Source organism: Schistocerca americana, chromosome X (assembly GCF_021461395.2).
Source record: "Schistocerca americana isolate TAMUIC-IGC-003095 chromosome X, iqSchAmer2.1, whole genome shotgun sequence".
NCBI lineage: Eukaryota > Metazoa > Arthropoda > Insecta > Orthoptera > Acrididae > Schistocerca > Schistocerca americana.
Window position 1 is genome coordinate 785,059,803 of NC_060130.1, and position 19,714 is coordinate 785,079,516.

Below are 19,714 nucleotides of genomic sequence, written 5' to 3' on the forward strand. Positions count from 1 at the left end.
GCTCAGAGCCAATTGAACAATTTTTGATACCCTACTGATTTTAATCCCATCCTCCGGACCTGCAAGGGATGCAAGCCACTCCACAAAGATAATGGATGCAAAAATGGCTCTGAGCACTAGGGGACTTAACATCTTAGGTCATCAGTCCCCTAGAACTTAGAACTACTTCAACCTAACTAACCTAAGGACATCACACACATCCATACCCGAGGCGGGATTCGAACCTGCGACCGTAGCAGTCCCGCGGTTCCGGACTGTAGCGCTTAGAACCGCACGGCCACCGCGGTCGGTTAATGGATTCATTAACACCATTCTGCGTCATAATGAAACTTATATTGGTGATAAAGGTGATAACATTCCTTACTGAAACTCGATTGAGATGTTTCTCTTCCCTTTCTATATTGACCTATTTCGAATTTATTTCTGCCATTATGTTAACTAGAAAACTGTTGTGTCGGTAGAGGTGTTCAATTAATTAACTTCTTCTTTTCCTCACTGATGGTACAAGAGAAATTTTTTCACCTGTGCTTCTAAGAACTTCTGGACTTGTGAGTTTATCTATCCATGAGATCTTTTATATCCTTTATATCCTTTTATATCATTTAAATTCATCCAGATGTTTCTTGTCTCATGCACTAATAGTCCACGTACTGATCCAGGCAGAGCTCTTAATAAATCTCTTTTGGTCTCTACATTTAGGTTCCCTAATATAAGCGTCGCTTTTTCTTGTGATACGGTCTGTACAATTCTGTTCTTTGCGTCGGTTTTACTTCCAGTCTGCACTTGTGTGCAAAACTTATGGACGAAAGTAACTTTAGCAGAATGTGTCACTGCCAAGTAACAGAACTCGATGACACTTGGACCATACATAGAAAGAACTGCTACAGTCTAGTACGGAAGGTAACTGAAAGAAACACGCAGTCAGACGAATAGAAAAGAATTTGTCATCTTGATTAATCGGGTTTCTGCCGGTTATTCGCGAACCCAGCACTCGATCTTCTGAAGATGCAACGCAGGCAACATCCAAACACCAAGGGACACAAGTATAAGGATGGAAATAGAGATAACAGCCCATTATATGCAATAAAGGACGTACGTGAAATGGCACGTCAGACAGTAGACACAGTATCTGAGGACGCTCTTTCGAGTCGCGAGCGACAGTTTCAACACAATCGGCCTGAAAATATCACTGCAGCCACTCCTGGGGGGCAAGAACTTCAGACGGAATGCCTAACACGACACAGAACGTCCTAATTCACGGAAGGACTCAAATGACGACAATCGGAAGATTGAACTTCCAGCACTGCTAGGACGCCATTCACAACTTAATTCAGCTGTACTGACAACGGATAATAACCACAAAGTACGCTCACAGCGTTCGGAACAGTCGCGGCTAGAAGAAAACGCTATAGCCGTTGCTATTGGTCGGCGCACACCACGGACAGAGCGCCACAAGCGACGCGGACCAGCGGACCACAGAGGGAACCCCTAGCACAACGTAGGCACAAATACCGGACTCGTTCCACACAGGAATCAGTATCAGACAGCACCTGAAGAAGACTGCGAGTCACCCAGTTGAAATATCGTGCAGAAAAGACGCGAGTAACCGGCAGATACCCGATTAATCAAGATGACAACGCTTCACTGGGAAAGCTTGCAAAATTACATTAGAAATGAATTTTTTTCAGAGGCAATAATTACACTGAAGTCACCCTGAATTATGATGGTCATCTGGACACTATAGGTGTGACGGCACAACATGCTCTGTAATATGCTCCCATGCTGGCCACAGGGTTCGTAACGTCTCCTTGTAGTAGGGAGTTCCATTTCTCCATCAGTGCAGTTAACAACTGCTGGATGGTCGTTGATGCATGTGGGCATACTAAAATACTTCTCCCTGACGCATCGTATACGTGCTCGATGGGACCTAAGGGGCGATCAAAAAGTTTCTTTTCGAAGGCCATATTAAACCCTTGCTTACATGACAGTGCTTGTACACCCGCATCGTTGTCGCATTTGGTTGCATATGCGCTGCAGCAACACCCTCAAACGAAAACTTTTTGATCGTCCCGTATATGTCGGGGAATCGGACGGCCGCACAATAACACCTGGACCACCAAAACGATAATGTTCGACAGTGTTCCTGGGTACATTGCATGTTCCCGCCTCTTGTCGTATAAGGTTTCATAATGCACGCAAAAAGAACATTGTCGAACATGATCGTTTCAGTGGGTCCAACTGTTTTGCGGGAAACATAATACTGCATAGGCGTACTAACCTCCAAATCTTTGAAACCGGTAAGCTTACCGACTTAAATGTCATCGACTACATATGGGATGCGTTAGTAAGACATATTGCAGCATGTCCACACATACCAACGACAATCCAGCGGTTGTCAGCCAAGCAAATGGAGGAATGGAACGCCCTATCGCAAGAACTCCTTACTATCCTTGTTGCCAGCGTGTTAGCACGTTGCAGGACATGCACTGCCGTCCGTGGTGATCAAACACCATTTTAAGACCCATGTCTCACCTTTTCTAATGTCCAGGGGACCATCGTGGATATTTTAGTGTAATTATTGTCTCTGAACAAAAGTATTATTTCTGTTCGTCTTACTGCGTATTTCTTTTCAGTTATCTTCTGTTCTATACTGTAGAAGTCATTTCTATGTGTGGTTCAAATTTCATCGAGCTATTTTACTTGGAAGTGACACCACGCGAAACTTACTTTTGCACACCAGTGTACTTAAAGATGGTTGTCTGAGTGGTATACGATTAGCTCTGATGTCTACTGTGACGTGTTGGTAGTTGAATACCATAATTTAGGCTTAATTAACGTTTATTGCCATATCTCTTAGTTCTCCTTAATGACAGCTATGTTGTCAGCAAATCTTATTATTTTGATTTACACTCCGTCAGTTTTCATCCCTTCCATATCCTCTTTACATTCCTCAATGCCTTTCTCAATATACAGGTCGAACAACACTGGTGGTATATTACATCCCTGATGTACTATTTCCTGTATGTAATCCTTTCATACTTCAACATTTGCGTGTTGTTGTTGTGGTCTTCAGTCCTGAGACTGGTTTGATGCAGCTCTCCATGCTACTCTATCCTGTGCAAGCTTCTCCATCTCCCAGTACCTACTGCAACCTACATCCTTCTGACTCTGTTTAGTGTATTCATCTCTTGGTCTCCCTCTACGATTTTTACCCTCCACGCTGCCCTCCAATAGTAAATTTGTGATCCCTTCATGCCTCAGAACATGTCCTACCAACCGATCTCTTCTTCTAGTCAAGTTGTGCCACAAACTTCTCTTCTCCCCAATTCTATTCAATACATCCTCATTAGTTATATGATCTACCCATCTAATCTTCAGCATTATTCTGTAGCACCACATTTCGAAAGCTTCTAATCTCTTCTTGTCCAAACTAGTTATCGTCCATGTTTCACTTCCATACATGGCTACGCTCCATACAAATACTTTCAGAAACGACTTCCTGACACTTAAATCTATACTCGATGTTAACAAATTTCTCTTCTTCAGAAATGCTTTCCTTGCCATTGCCAGTCTACATTTGATATCCTCTCTACTTTGACCATCATCAGTTATTTTGCTCCGCAAATACCAAAACTCCTTTACTACTTTAAGCGTCTCATTTCCTAATCTAATTCCCTCAGCATCACCCGACTTAATCGACTACATTCCATTATCCTCGTTCTGCTTTTGTTGATGTTCGTCTTATACCCTAGTTTCATGACACTGTCCATTACGTTCAACTGCTGTTCCAAGTCATTTGCTGTCTCTGACAGAGTTACAATGTCATCGGCGAACCTCAAAGTTTTTATTTCTTCTCCATGGATTTTAATACCTACTCCGAATTTTTCTTTTGTTTCCTTTACTGCTTGCTCAGTATACAGATTGAATAACATCGGGGAGAGGCTAAAACCCTGTCTCACTCCCTTCCCAATCACTGCTTTCCTTTCATGCCCCTCGGCTCTTCTAATTGCCATCTGGTTTCTGTACAAATTGTAAATAGCCTTTCGCTCCCTGTATTTTACCCCTGCCACCTTCAGAATTTGAAAGAGAGTATTCCAGTCAACATTGTCAAAAGCTTTCTCTAAGTCTACAAATGCTAGAAACGTAGGTTTGCCTTTCCTTAATCTAGCTTCTAAGATAAGTCGTAGGGTCAGTATTGCCTCACGTGTTCCAACATTTCTACGGAATCCAAACTGATCTTCCCCGAGGTCGGCTTCTACCAGTTTTCCATTCGTCTATAAAGAATTCGCGTTAGTATTTTGCATCCGTGACTTATTAAACTCATAGTTCGGTAATTTTCACATCTGTCAACACCTGCTTTCTTTGGGATTGGAATTATTATATTCTTCTTGAAGTCTGAGGGTATTTCGCCTGTCTCATACATCTTGCTCACCAGATGGAAGAGTTTTGCGTGTATGATACCGTTTTACGTTTTATACAAATCGTATACTATTCGTCAGTCTCTGACGATTAGGGCGATATTAGACATAATCTTCATTAACATATGCCAGTTCACATTATTAGAAGTTTTTTATATATCTATGCGAACAATAAACAAAAGTTTTCGTATGTCCACCATTTTATCTATAGGAACTTGTAACATTGATATAGCTTCTCTTGTGCCTCTGTTCTGTCGAAATTAAAACTCATCTTCAGCCAGATTTGGTTAAATTTTACCGCTTGTTCGATTGTATGGAGTGGTCAAAATAAAACGGACTCAGAAAATATTTCATGAAATTTAACAGGGGCAATCCAACTTACTTCATCCACCCCAGGTGTGGAAAATGTAAGTTGGTTTCCTGCCGTAAGGTACATAAAATATTTTCGGTTCAGTTTTATTTGCCCACCGTACATAGGGTGTAACGAGTATAAGGGCAGATACATAACTGGCCATTAAAATTGCTAAACCAAGAAGAAATGCAGATGATAAACGGGTATTCATTGGACAAATATATTATACTAGAACTGACATGTGATTACATTTTCACGCAATTTGGGTGCATAGATCCTAAGAAATCAGTACATAGAACAACCACCTCTGGCAGTAATAACGGCCTTGATACCCCTGGGCGTTGAGTCAAACAGAGCTTGGACGGCGTGTACAGGTACAGCTGCCCATCCAGCTTCAACACGATACCACAGTTCAAGAGTAGTGGCTGGCGTATTGTGACGAGCCAGTTGCTCGGCCACCATTGACCAGACGTTTTCAATTAGTGATAGATCAGGAGAATGTGCTGGCCAGGGCAGCAGTCGAATATTTTCTGTATCCAGAAAGGCCCGTACAGGACCTGCAACATGCGGTCGTGCACTATGCTGCTGAAATGTAGGGTTTCGCAGGGATCGAATGAAGGGTAGAGCCACGAGTCGTAACACATCTGAAATGTAATGTCCACTGTTCAAAGTGCCGTCAATGCGAACAAGTGGTGACAGCGACGTGTAACCAATGGCACCCCATACCATCACGCCGCTTGATACACCAGTATGGCGATGACGAATACACCCTTCCAATGTGCGTTCACCGCGATGTCGCCAAACACGGATGCGACCATCACAGTGCTATAAAAAGAACCTGGTGGTGGCGCCAGTTCTCCAGATGCGGGCAGGGCTATTGTCCTTGCGCAATGAAGTGACTGCAGCTTGAATTTCGAGGCAATGGCCCCTAACTTCTAAAGATTGACTGTTTAATTTCATCGTCTTTTTAATTAACAGATTTACAAGACCGTGACAACTATCACTGAGCTAATGATTACCAAAGTCATATTAATCCATGACTGGAAACGTGATTTTAATTTAAGTCAACTCTCTTTCATCGTAAGGGACTGGACAGCTGCTAAGACTTCTCCGCGTGGTATATACTTCCCAGAAAAGTCTGCAAGTCTCTCATATGAGATATCTGTGCATTTAAAGAAAATCTGAAATCTTTTAATTCTGTTTTTGTTGCCACTTTACGTCTGTATACTGAAGTAGGTAATATTTTATATGTAGTGGGAAACACTCCGTCCGAACAGGTCTCGGAAGGCCCAAAGGTGCCAACCGACCGCCGTGTCATCCACAGCAGATAGGCCTCACTGGATGTGGATACGAAGGGCATGTGGTCAGCACGCCGCTCTCCGGCCGTTGTCAGCTTTCATGCCTGGAGCCACTACTACACAGTCAAGTAGCTCCTCAATTGGCTTCACAAGAGCTGAGTGCACCCCGCCTGCCAACAGCGTTCAGCGGACCTGGACGGTCACACATACAGTACACACACGGAAAGGCCGTTGGCTAGTGAGAAACACACTGACAATGAATGCAAATCTCCAACTGATGTCCTGAACATGAGAAAGAAATTATTTAACAACTCGCAGACCACTCAATTTGGACCACAAATTCGCATTACACTGTGTTGAACACAATGTTGATTTTCAATCCCAGATTTACAAATCGCGTTTACTCTGGTAAAACCTTGACCATAAAGATTTAGTCGTACGCTCCGTGGATTCACTTTCACACTACATTCTTTCGGTTGCCGGTTTCCCGGCTACAAATGTTGATTCGCGAAATCGAGACTGGTAATTGATGATAGGTGTGTTCTGTAGGTTGGTACTCAGCATATCAGGGGCCACTTACGGAGGGTAGTCTTAACATTTCACATCATTTTAATTACCACATAGAAACAGTAATGTTCCGTAATTAACTGTGTTGTTTGTTCGTGGTTATGCGCATCTGCACTGAAAGCTCTGCATCACCGTACAGTAGCACGCCGCTTGAGGATCCCAAATAAAATGGAGCATTCCACTGGTAAAATGGAGCATTGTGGCAAAAGTCGTTTTCTGCATTTTAAAGGGAACAACGCTGCAACAATCCATGTACAGCTGACAGAAGTATACGGCAACAACGCGCCATCATATGAAAGAGTGGTGAGGTGTCCCAGACGTTTCAGACGTTGTCAAACAATGATGAAGAAAGAAGTGGCGGAGCATTTCCCTGTGAACGGTCGGGAATCGCAAGACAACTGGTCGTTCTGGTACTCGAAGGTCGATGTACAGGGTGATAATTATTAAATTATATGAAATAAAATCGTCATAACTTCTGAATGGTTTGCGTTAGGACGTTCAAACCGCGCTGTTGGCCTCGGGGCATAATGTGAATTAGTATGCGCATGTATGGTTTGGATTAGCGACGAAGCCCACTATCGTTTGGATGGGTTCCTCAATAAGCAAAATTGGCGCATTTGGGGGACTGAGAATCCGCATTTCGCGATCGAGAAGTCTCTTCACTCCCAACGACGGACGGTGTAGTGTGCAATGTCCAGTCACGGGATGATCGTTGCGATATTCCTCGATGGCACGGTGACTACCGAACGGTACGTGAAGGTTTTGGAAGATAATTTCATTCCCATTATCCAAAAGTCCCTTATTTCGACAAGATGTGGTTCATGCAAGACGGGGCTCGACCCCATCGAAACGGGAGTGTGTCTGATATCCTGGAGGAGCACTTTAGGGACCGTATTCTGCCTCTGGGGTACCCAGAGGCAATTGGTATGGACCTCGATTAGCCGCCATATTCTCTCGATTTGAACACATGCGACTCCTTTTTGTGGGACTGTATTAAAGACAAGGTACACAACAATAACCCCAAAACCATTACTGAGCTGAAAACAGCCGTTCAGGAGGTCATCGACAGCATCGATGTTCCGACACTTCTTCAGATCATGCAGAATTTCGCTATTCGTCTGCGCCACATCATCGCCCATGATGAGAGGCATACCGAACACGTCGTACCCTAAATCCGAATATCTGCAGTGGCGTTTCCGTCGGAACAGGTCTCGGAAGGCTCAACGATACCGACCGGCCGCCGTGTCATCCTCAGCCCGTAGGTGTGCAGTGACGTTTACACGTTGAATAAAGTGTGCGCACGGCGTAGTTTGTAACTAATTTACGTTTTTTTCCACAAACTTCAATAATTGTCACCCTGTATCACAATCGAGGTAATAGGGGAAACAGCGAAAATCAGTCACGTAGCTCACCTTAAACAACAATTTGTATGATAAAGAGCGCCACTTGCTGGTTTCTGCAACTGCCCACACCAATTCAAGCAGCCCGTGGAACCAAAGCAACAGATGAAATTTTGCAGGTATGTCGGGTCAGATCATATGACTTCTTTAGCCTCCTAATCACCATGGACGGTTGCCCGATGAATCACTAGAAGGAGAGAAACAAGCAATATAAACCTGTGGACTCACCATCGACGAAATATCATCGGATAAGTTAATGCCGAGTGTTTATTTGGCCTCCCATGGTATAGTGCCAACAGATTATGCTCATACACTGTTACGGTAAATAACTACCAACAACTCCTGACGAGTTTACGGGATGATGTCAAGACGAAGCGCCGCGGGAATGGGGTGTTTTTGGCCCACGACAACGCACCACATCAAGCTGAATAGGACAGCCACACTCTATTCGAATGTAGAAAGCATTGCATAGCAGGCATTTCCAGAATCACAACAACGTGATTTTCGAGGTGGAACAATTCCTGAATGCAAACTGCCCTCGCGTATTTGAACTTTCATACAAGTTTGCCAGTTCAGTCGATAATCCGTAGAAAGTGGTTTTGGTGTCGTACAGTACACTGGTCAGGTATTCCCACCAGGGTCTGCGCTAGTTAAGATGATCCTTTCTTGGGCTACTTTAGTGAATTAGCGCATAGGGTTTCCTCCAACCTGTGCTCTGTGAATCTCTCGTAGATGATGCCCCCAAAAGATCTGGTATTGTATTGGATTCCTCATAAGATGGAAACAGGCGGCCTGCGATTCTAATTAGTGGTGCAGGCAGCTAATTGTTATATGTCATGGGATGCCATTATGATGTGTTTATTTGGCAGGACCATAAAATTATTTCTTTCACAAAATTAATAAGTTCCAAAAGCATGGTAAAGCTGAACATTGTTTGAACAGTGACTAATAAATTCTATCGCTGACTTTCACTTACCAACTGCGTCAGAGTACGTCCCATCGCAGACTGGCGAGCTTGGGGCGCAGCCGAAATCTCTTGCTAACATCATAACACTTCGTAGCTCTACGTACATATTCGGTGCGTTAACAATATTCATTTTTTATTTAATTCGGGTTTAATGCATAGCGTTATTATTGCAGTGAAACTCTGATGACCCGTAGACTTCTCCTAGTACCAGTTATGCCAAAAGATGACTTTAATTATTAATATTTTAATACAGTGAAATCTCTGCTTCACGCCAGAAAACTAGTAGATCCTCTACTTCTTCACTGTCGAGTAAAATCCGCTGCCAAGGCTGGCGTCCCGCTCTCCACTCTCGTGATTCATCATTGCGCTATATGGTACGGTTGTTAGCTCTGCCTCCGTGGGAATCAGTTTCCTGCTCACTGCTGGCATATTCTGCAACACTGTTTACTGCAGTGAACTGACTTCGGCTATTTGCCAAGTTTCAGTAAACATAAAATTTGAAAAATAAATACCAAATAAAGGACACCTCACATGAAAAGCCAAAATGCTGACTTCTACAATCAAGGTCTCCACCATGTCATTCATCATTTGGAAACACGTGACGCATCCAAAAGTGTCTACAGAGAAGGACTAACACAGCCACCAAGTTTCAAGACCACGATTGAATTTTTGGGGGTCATAATTGAAACTTCATAACTACCCCTCACTGAATTAATCATCACGTCCTGTGTAATACGATTCTGGCATTGTAGTACAGAAAAATGTAGTGCTTGAAAAATGCGTATTTCTAATAATTGTAGGTCGCTCTACCCAAGTGCGAGACGAGTGTTCAACTACCGCGATACCTCTCTGAGCGGAATCTGCAGGTGTTGGACAAAAATATGGAAACTCCGAGAGAAATGTGTGGTGTCACCGCCAGACACCACACTTGCTAGGTGGTAACCTTTAAATCGGCCGCGGTCCGTTAGTATACGTCGGACCCGCGTGTCGCCACTATCAGAGATTGCAGACCGAGCGCCGCCACACGGCAGGTCTAGAGAGACTTCCTAGCACTCGCCCCAGTTGTACAACCGACTTTGCTAGCGATGGTTCACTGACAAAATACGCTCTCATTTGCCGAGACGATAGTTAGCATAGCCTTCAGCTACGTCATTTGCTACGACCTAGCAAGGCGCCATGTTCAGTTACTATTGATATTATGAATCATGTACAGTCAAGAGCGACGCTCACCATTAATGGATTAAAGTTACGTATTCCACCAGCTACGTCCGTTTTTCTAAATTCTAATTTCCTTGACCTGTTCCAGACCTCACGCCAGCCTGCGTGAGCTAAAACGCGTGCCTTTCGGCTTCCTCTAATAAAACGGTGTTGGCTCTCCTGCCAACCCACAACAAAATGCATGCTCGAACATAAATTATTCAGGTTCTATCCAAGCCTACAAGTTGTGCTGTTTTATTTAACCACGAACGGCACGTGGGCGATGTCCTCAATATGTTGCAAGAGTCAGCCGTGGTTAGAACAGCGTTCTGTGTAGTTTTGAGTGCTTCATGTCGGAGCTAAGTGAATTAGAAGGTGGGCAAATTTTTGGTTTTCGTATGATGGGTGCTTCCGTAACCAAGGGAGCTTAAGTGTTTGGTGTTACAAGAGGCACTGTATCGAAGAATTAAACCGCATACAAGGAAAGAGGAAAAACATCATCTGCTAACTCAAAACGTGGACGAAAGTGTGTATATATTGATCGTGACAGACGGTCGTTGAAGAGGATTATGACTAAAAATAAGAGGACGATAGCTGCGAAAGTCACCGCATAACTGAATGTCCCACTCGAGAAATTTGTCAGCACCAAACCAACGCGAAGATAGCTCCCAAAGTATGTAAATGAAGGGCGAGATGGAATTCCAAAACCACTTACCAGTGATACACATTCCTCCGTCGGTCTCATGTGTTCTCTGCAAGGTCGCATTACGCCCGAGGATTATGTGACAATTTTGGATATTCAGGTTCCTCCTACGGTACAGTGTTTGTTCTCCAACGGTTATGTTGTGTTTCAAGAGGACAGGTAATCTGTTGTGTTTTTGGCGTTTCCATATTTTTGTCCAACCCCTGTATATGGAACGCTTTGATTCATTTTTCACGTGTTCATAGTAATATTTACATTGTCGATATCATGTATATATGCTGCAAGGCTATTTTTTCCACTACATTAGATCCCAGTCCCCGGGCTACAGAGAAAATCTATTTAATCAGCAACTTTTCCCTTTCTCTGCACTCAGAATGAACCAAATTGTAAATAAATAATAGATCGCCTCCACTGTGTTTCCACATCACTGGTGTGCGTTAACATGTTTCAGAGATCTTCAACAGAAGAATCCGTAGCATAGTGAAAAGCTCGATTAATCTGGATTGTTTTCCAAGTTTAATCCTAATGTAGTAAGTACAAAAATTATCATAAACTACAAATTAAATTATTTTACGAACATATGAGTAATCTCCTTGTAATCAAGATACCAACTACTTTGTCGTACAAATTTCTCTGTTCACTAGGCTGAGTTTCTAATAGTTATCACGCACGTGACAATTTGCTACTTTAAGGGTAACCAGTGTTGAACATACGTATTTGTGGTTCATCTGAACTACTGCTGCAAATACTGTTTCATATTAAAAAAGAATAAAGAAGATTTTTCCTTGAGAATTTAACGTTGTCTGAACAACTAATTGATTCAATGCGGACTCAAGTAAGCACTTCTCCATATCGCTAAATTAAAGCGATTCGGTGACATCCACATATAGCTCCGATGTATGCGACAATTTCCACCACTGCAAACTGACAAAGGAACAGCGACGGCATCCATTTCATTACGACCAGATTATTCTCTAATATCTTCCACTAAAAGCAAAACAATCTCTCTCCGCAATTACAGCTGAATTCAGTGGTCGGTGTCCGCCTGCTTAGCTGAATGGTAACGTGTTTGCCTCCCATGCAGCGGAGCCGCCTTCGATTCCCGGCAGGGTTGGAGATTTTCTCCGCTCGTGGACTGGATGTTGTGTTGTCCTCATTATCATTTCATCCATATCAACGGCACGCGAGTCGCCCAATGTAGCGTCGACTGCAGTAAGACTCGCACTCGGGGGCCGAACTTCCCCGGATGGGGCCTCCCGCCTGCAATGCCATACGATCACTTCATTCCATTTTGAGTGATCGGTATGTTGAATGACGGCCATCTTATTACTAGGAAGTTGGATTTCTCCTTTCTTTGCTATCATCAACACACGTCACTTGCGTCCACCATTTACAACACAAACTCACTTCAATCTGACCAGCAAGGGTGTCTAGTGCAATGAATAAGTCAACTAAATTTGACTTGGAGGTGTCTCCGCCGCAAATACCGTACAAGCTTTCCAGTTATCAGTGCAAGAAGGCAGCATCACTGTCACCTTCTGTTCTGATTCATGGCGCATAACGTGGGGGTCTGGTTACTATCGTGACAGTCATCTTCAGTCCTTTCCTTAGCTAATTCTGTTTGCTGCTTGCTTAGTAGACCGATGCGACGTGTCCTTCTCACCCAACATCACGCAAGATTAGAACCAGAGACACAAAGGCGTACCATCACATGTTAGGTAAAAGCATTAGCTATGAAATGATATCTGCACTGTTTTAATTACTTGTCAAAAGTGTGCTAAAGTCATAAGTACAAATTCACAACGAAACACGACCAGATTACCTGGGGACAAAAATTAACCGTTTTATAAATGGTCTGATCCACTTTCATGGACTCGGATATCTAAATTTCTGTCAGACTATTTCGTATATGTGAAGACCTTGTCCAGCTAGCTATAATACTCTCTTATCGAGACGTCTCTAAGTTTATGTTGGGCTCCATTTAAGGTATAAGGATAGTTAACATTTAACACCTGATACATCTGCACTTTAGAAAAGTTCACGCGTGAGGAAATCCGCTGCTGGCAATTTCTAGGGATAGCTGTAACACTATTATGTCAGGCAGCAGATTGTTGAGACGGAGTCTTTGGACCAGGGGTCACGCAATGCGTAAACGCGCTGTGTTCGGCGCGTTGCTTTCCTTAACCATTCACGGGTAAATGAAGTAGCTTTTAAATGGTTATACTCATCAGATGGCTGTAGGTGCATCTCAAATGAAGGACTGAGATGGGAAAATTGAGGAACGGTACAGCAGCATTGTACGATCGAGCAACAAAGCCATCGAGTGAAGGGACGTAATAGGCAGACATGAAACGCGTGTTCGTGACGAGCTCTTTCTGGTATACACTGAAGTGACAAAAGTCGTGGGACACCGCTTAATATCGTGTCGGACCTCCTTTTGCCGGCGTAGTGCAGCAACTCATGGACTCAACAAGTCGTTGGAGGCCCCCTGCAGAAATATGGAATCGTGCTGCCTCTATAGCTGTCCATAATTGCGAAAGTGTTTCCAGTGCAGGATTTTGTGCACATATTGAGCTCTCGATTATGTCCCATACATGTTCGATGGGATTCATGTCGGGAGATCTGGGTGGCTAAATCATTCGCTCGAATTGTCCGGAATGCTCTTCAAACCACTTGCGAACAATTGTGACACGGTGACATTGCGCGTTGTCATCCATAAAAATTCCATCGTTGTTTGGGAACATTGGTGGTATCCAAGTAGCCGATCACAACCAGAAGACCCAGTCTGTTCTGTGTAAACACAGCCCGGAAAAAGCCCACACCAGCTTGCGAAATGCCTTGTTGACAACTTGGGTCCACGGCTTCATGGGGTCTGCGCCACACTCGAACTCTACTATCAGCTCTTCTCAATTGAAATCGGGACTCATCTGATCAGGCCACGGTTTTCCACTCGTCTTGGACCCAACCAATATGGTCCTCCACTGCTCCCGGTCCTCAAGTGAAGGCCGTCGACCATTGCGTTGTACGTGGTGAGACTTAATGCCTGAAATTTGGTATTCTCGGCATACTCTTCACACCGTGGATCTCAGAATACTGAATTTCTGAACGATTTACAAAATGAAATGTCCCTTGCGTCCAGCTCAAACTATCACTCCTCGTTCAAAATCCGTTAATTCCAGTCATGTGGCCATAATCACGCCGAACACCTTTTCACATGAATCACCTGAGTATAAACGCCAATACCTTGAGTATGCGATACTACCCCATCTGTAAATGTGCATATCGCTATCCCATGTCTTTTGTCACGTCAGTGTACATTTCCTATGGTTACCACAAAGCACACTCCAAGCTCACGTAGCTACAGAATGTTCATCTAAGGAGCGCCAAGAGAATATTTTAAGGGAAAATACAAATTCTGGCACATACTGAATTTTGCAAGGTGAAAAGAACCAAACAGGCAGTCCAGAAGTACAAAAAAAATGAAGACCAACTGTACTTTTCCCACGCATAACCATCTTCCACGCGTGGAAATTCAGATGGCTGCTACGAATGACAGATGAAGCATCAGCGAAATCTGGCCCGACACTGGAATCGGAAGAATATTTGCACCGCTAGAAAACTTAGGATGTTTTTGAACTGGGTGGCTTTAAACCGGAAGACACTATGAATGATTCGGTTCAGAAGGATGATGATTATTTTCTCCTAAAATATGGGTCGCTATGTGTCTGCTGGGAGTTACAACATTCGTGGAATCAACAGTGACGTAACTGTCCTGCACAGTTGCACACGTTTAACGGTAGATTAGGCTGAGTAAACAGAATCAGTACCGTAGTGTAAGACAAAATAATAAACAAAATTTTAATAATATATTCAGTGTATTATGTTGCAGAACGAGCAAATAAGATTAATAGCCGGCCGGTGTGGCCGAGCGGTTCTAGGCGCTACAGTCTGGAACCGCGCGGCCGCTACGGTCGGAGGTTCGAATCCTGCCTCGGGCATGGATGTTTGTGACGTCCTTAGGTTAGTTGGGAATAAGTAGTTGTAAGTTCTAGGGGACTGATGACCTCAGCAGTTAAGTCCCATAGTGCTTAGAGCCATTTGAACCATTTTAAGATTAATAAGTGAACCTCACGCAAATACCACAATCATTCATTCATGAAGAACATGGCTGATTCTTCCTTTTATGTAGTCCAGGCAGGATGCTCTCTCTCGCGGGGAGAGACGAGGGAATAGAGGAGGGCAGGGGAGGGAAGGGAGAGAGAAAGAGTGAGCTTTCTCTCTGTCCTCAACTCTGCTGTCGGTGTAGCATTAAAACGTATAAAAAAATAACCTTTAAGGCCAGATGGATGATATCAGAGAAAGAAAGTCTCCCGCTAGGTGGCACAGAAGACAGGTCCTTCCACAGTTGGATTATCAGCTCTCTGGTTTATCAGGTTTTTTCTAAAAACCAAGGAATTAATAGAGGAAGCCACGTCGTCCTGAAGCAATTTAGGATGTAGTGCTACGTACGGCGTCAAAACGGCAACTTCCCAAACTCTCGCTACTTTCAAGTTATCACTTCGCCTCCACGACGAAAATGCAGTAAAGACACGTATGTCATAATTGACATTAGGCTCCGTTGAGAAAAAATTCCGAAGATCGACAAAGCCAGAGTCGTCATCGGATGGGAAACGAAAGCTTATTTATGAGACCATAGGTGACTTGGTCTCTCCTAACCTGGGATGTGATAGCTTCTTTGGCCGGCCGCTGTGGTCGAGCGGTTCTAGGCGCTTCAGTCTAGAGCCACGTGGCTCCTACGGTCGCAGGTTCGAATCCTGCCTCTGGCATGGATGTGTGTGATGTCCTTAGGTTAGTTAGGTTTAAGTAGTTCTAGGTCTAGGGGACTGATGACCTCAGATGTTAAGTCCCACAGTGCTTAGAGCCATTTGAACCATTTGAATAGCTTCTTTAATATAAAACAGTTATCATTCCAGTGAAAGTTCGATCTTACAAGTTATGTCGTCATTAATCGCTGCTAGATCCGAACAAAAATAGTGAAGCCTGTTGCGGACGCGAAACGAGCATGTCTTCATTAAGGCGTCTCCTGGAGCGCGAAGGTCCTCTTTGCACGCCTCGTCGCATATTAAGGTATATGAGGCTACAGATCCATCTAGCCTCAATTCAGATAAATTAGCAGGATAAGTGGCTATCTTCGATGGTAGAAATAGTTTCCGGTAATGGCATGGCAGCTTTTTGTGTAATTGTCCACAGTTAATGGTAGAGAGGAGTCGCTGAAAAAGTTAACGAACGTGACATGCTTGAGCTTCCAACCACTAAGTCCTACAGATACAGGTAAACTTATGGAAAACTATACTCTTTCGTCTTTAGGCATGAAAGTTGAAAATAACAGTCGAAGTCACACAGCGGAAAAAGATCTGTGGATACAGAGCGCAAAAGACATCAGCATCAAATTATTGTCGTTGTCTGGTGATATGACCTATGTCACTTGAATTTTCTTAGACTTTCTTTACGGAAACAATGCCTTGATTCTGCATAAAATACCTCTTTGAATCACCTCTCTGACCATGTCAAATATGAATCAGCACTCTTTCTATAGCAACTTCGCTACATAAGTCTAACAGAGGAAAAACAGTAATAATAAACTAAATGATATTTCCCGAAACGTACAAATCTGTAATAAGAAGCCGGAAAATGGAGGAGATTTCATAATGTTTTCTGTAATTTGTACTCATCGGCTCAGTCGCAACAGCTTCTGCCCAGACAGCTTGTACCTGAGTGCATTTCCTATGATAGCAACACGGCTGCTCAAGGACAGCAGGATGCAAGTCAACGGGCCTGGACAACGACGAACACACGCGCGTGGTCGACACACTAACCTCACGTTGACGCTTTGATATAAAAGAAATTTCTTAAGAAAGAGGATGCACGTCATCATCGCGCTTATCATTTCGATTCGCACTTGGTGCTTTCCTTTACGAAACTCATATCTTGCGCTTTGAACGAATTCTAAGTATTATTCAAAAGGCATGAAGTTGGAACAGTTTAATTAACAGAAGCAAAATTTGAGAACACACGCGACCCTCCGTCCTGTCAAATGCATTTCTGTGTAGACCGACTTTAATTTTACGGAAGCCAAGGAGCCATCTGTCTTTCAAATATTTATGCAGTGTGTTGTTTAACAGGTGGGAAAAAGACTACACGAGAAGAGACATAACATAATGAAATATTTTTAAAATGAATGATTCTGATAACTGGAGACAACAACGCTTGAGAATATCGGGTCATAGAATCCTCCAGAAGAGTCTGAATTATAATCCGAACAGGAAAAGAGATACTGGAAGATCTCAGAAAAGGTGTCAGTTCGGAACACACAGTAGCCTAATCCTTAAAAAGGGCTATGATGATGACGTTGCTCAACAGATTGAAGAATTAATGGCCTAATCAATCTGCATTGTTAAGGACTTTTAATGTAAGGCGTTATTCTCGCAAATTCGAAACTAAAACATTCCTAGAACTTATCCGTAAACATAGTTTCGGAAAATACAATTTCTGAGAGAAAGAAATAAAGAGTCGCATCGCATTATACATAGTATAAAACAAAATGGGCTGTGGAATAGAAAGAAACTGAATTTGAGTTGTCAAAGAGATAATCATTTATTAATTTTCTAATTCTAAAAGGAATAATCGCATTGCATTTGAATAAAAGATAACAGCATCCTGAACAATGGAAGAGGAAATCTTGTGCCTTATTGGAGCAATAACGAAAAACAACTACAGACCGACTGTGGCTACCTGTTCTGTTGGAATTTTGGCGACTCCTCTCCACCAACCGACGGTGAACTGGGTTCGCTTGGATGAGCTTATGGTGCTCAATATAGCTATATGTACACTCAAACTGAAGAAAGTAACTACAGGAATGAGATGACTTTACGAACAATTGTACTGCGGTTTTTTGTAATAAATTTATATTCAGCGATATGGCTCGACATGCCACCAACGTCCGTGAACACAAAACGCTGTGACACTTTGTGTCACAGAAATATTACAAGATTTCGAGGCTTAATATTCTGTGAAAGTTTTCAAATGTACTTCAGTAAGTTGGTTTGAACACCCCAGTCATTAGTCACCAGTTTACGTTATAAGGATGCTTACTATCAAGAGTGTACTCACAACCTGAGCTATGGGTAGGGGTGGATGGGGAGTGGGGAAGCTGGTACTTTATGTTAGTCTCAAAGAGGAGTTACGAAATAGTTTTGAGATCTCACAACAAATGGCACTAGGTACATTTGCTACTATAGTCAAAATCTGTTGTGGCTATCTTCAAATTAATACCGTACTGAATTAAAACGTATGTCAGTGAGGAGGGGTAGGATGGGACTGTTCGATATGTGAGAAAAAACTCTAGGAGGGAAATTGGGGGGAGGAGGGGAGGGATGTAGCTGCTTCCTCCAGCCTCTCGCAGGGAACACCCCCGCGTACAACTTAAAGAGAAACCAATAAAACGACATTACTTGGTGTTTTAATAGTGATTAGTAACGCTGATGATCGAGATCACGGCCTGCGTTAAAAGTCTTTTACGGGTAAGGGAAGCTATGACTACAAATCTTTGGAATACCTATTGTAGCGGATATTTAATCTGGAACTTTGTTCCATATACATATATACCGTCGTCACGCAACACATGTTCGTGGAAGTGAATTGCCAAATCTACCAGCCGGTGACAAGGAGTAGCATCGAAACAATGCTGTAAAGCACAGAGCACCAGTGATTCGTAACAAAACAACTGTTTTACCGTTAATGTATAATCACAATTTACCGTAACCGTAGCACCTGCGTACAACATGATTTTTTTAAAATTAATTTTTGCGCAAGTTAGTGTGGATTTCCTTGTCAACATGGTACAAACGAGAAGGAAAGGTAACGTCAAGCGACAAATTTATTTAAAAAAGGCCTCTTTTAATCAATTACAAACGTGCAATTATAGGCGCGATTTCATCATCGGGCTTCAGTTCGATACTGAGGGAATTCAATTGCGATGTCAATTTTGTTGATACGACATTCGTCGCTTTTTGACAGTGCATATGTATTAAATCAGAAACATTCTGAAGTCTTGGCGATGAAGTTTTGCTGTGGACTGTATGTTGGCAGTTAATATAACGAGTAATTGTTACGCTAATCGACAAAATTTGTCACGGTTATGTTGCTATTTTCTCAAGGTAGATCTGCATCGCTCGCCGAACCGAACCGTGGGTCCCCAACACAGGTGTACGAGATGATACGATGACTGACGCTTAACCCAAAACACACCCACTCCGTATATCGAAGCACGTCCAGCACAACACTAGACAAAAGTGTCGCAGTCCTATAATGGTCACCAATTGGCAGAAAGTGGAACGAGGGCGGCGACGTCTGAAGAGACGCCCAGGAGCAGATATAAACGAACGACTGACCTAGCCCGGCAGCGGCCAGCGCCAGCAGCAGCGGCAGCGGCAGCGGCAGCGTCAGACGTCGCATCCTGCGCTCGCGCACTCACACACGTGCGAGCTCGGCCCGCATGGCGCCTGCACGGCATACACTGGACTGGCGGCCCGCACGCCAGCGACCGCCAACGGACCGTTGCTCTGCTCGACCGAGACTCGTGGTGGGGGCAGGGAGGAGAAGCCGCACCGTACTGTCCACGCTTTCCCTCCCGTGCCCAGCCGTCTTCCTGCACCTCGTGTTTCTTCCTCTTCCACCTCACCCGGACGCTGGTTGGCGGTACGTCAGCGCCAGACGTGAAACACCGACAGTTTAGACTTCACTGCTTTCACAA

General features: G+C 43.6%; 1 protein-coding gene across 1 annotated transcript in view; it reads right to left on the minus strand.

Annotated features, from left to right (window-relative positions):
- Nucleotides 1–19,416, minus strand: part of LOC124556319 (mucin-6-like) — a 310,887-nt gene extending 291,471 nt beyond the window's left edge. Inside the window, exon 1 of the mRNA XM_047130291.1 lies at nucleotides 19,353–19,416. Coding sequence (XP_046986247.1) covers nucleotides 19,353–19,416 — 64 coding nt within the window. The remainder of the gene's footprint in view (nucleotides 1–19,352) is intronic.
- Nucleotides 19,417–19,714: the final 298 nt, after the last annotated feature.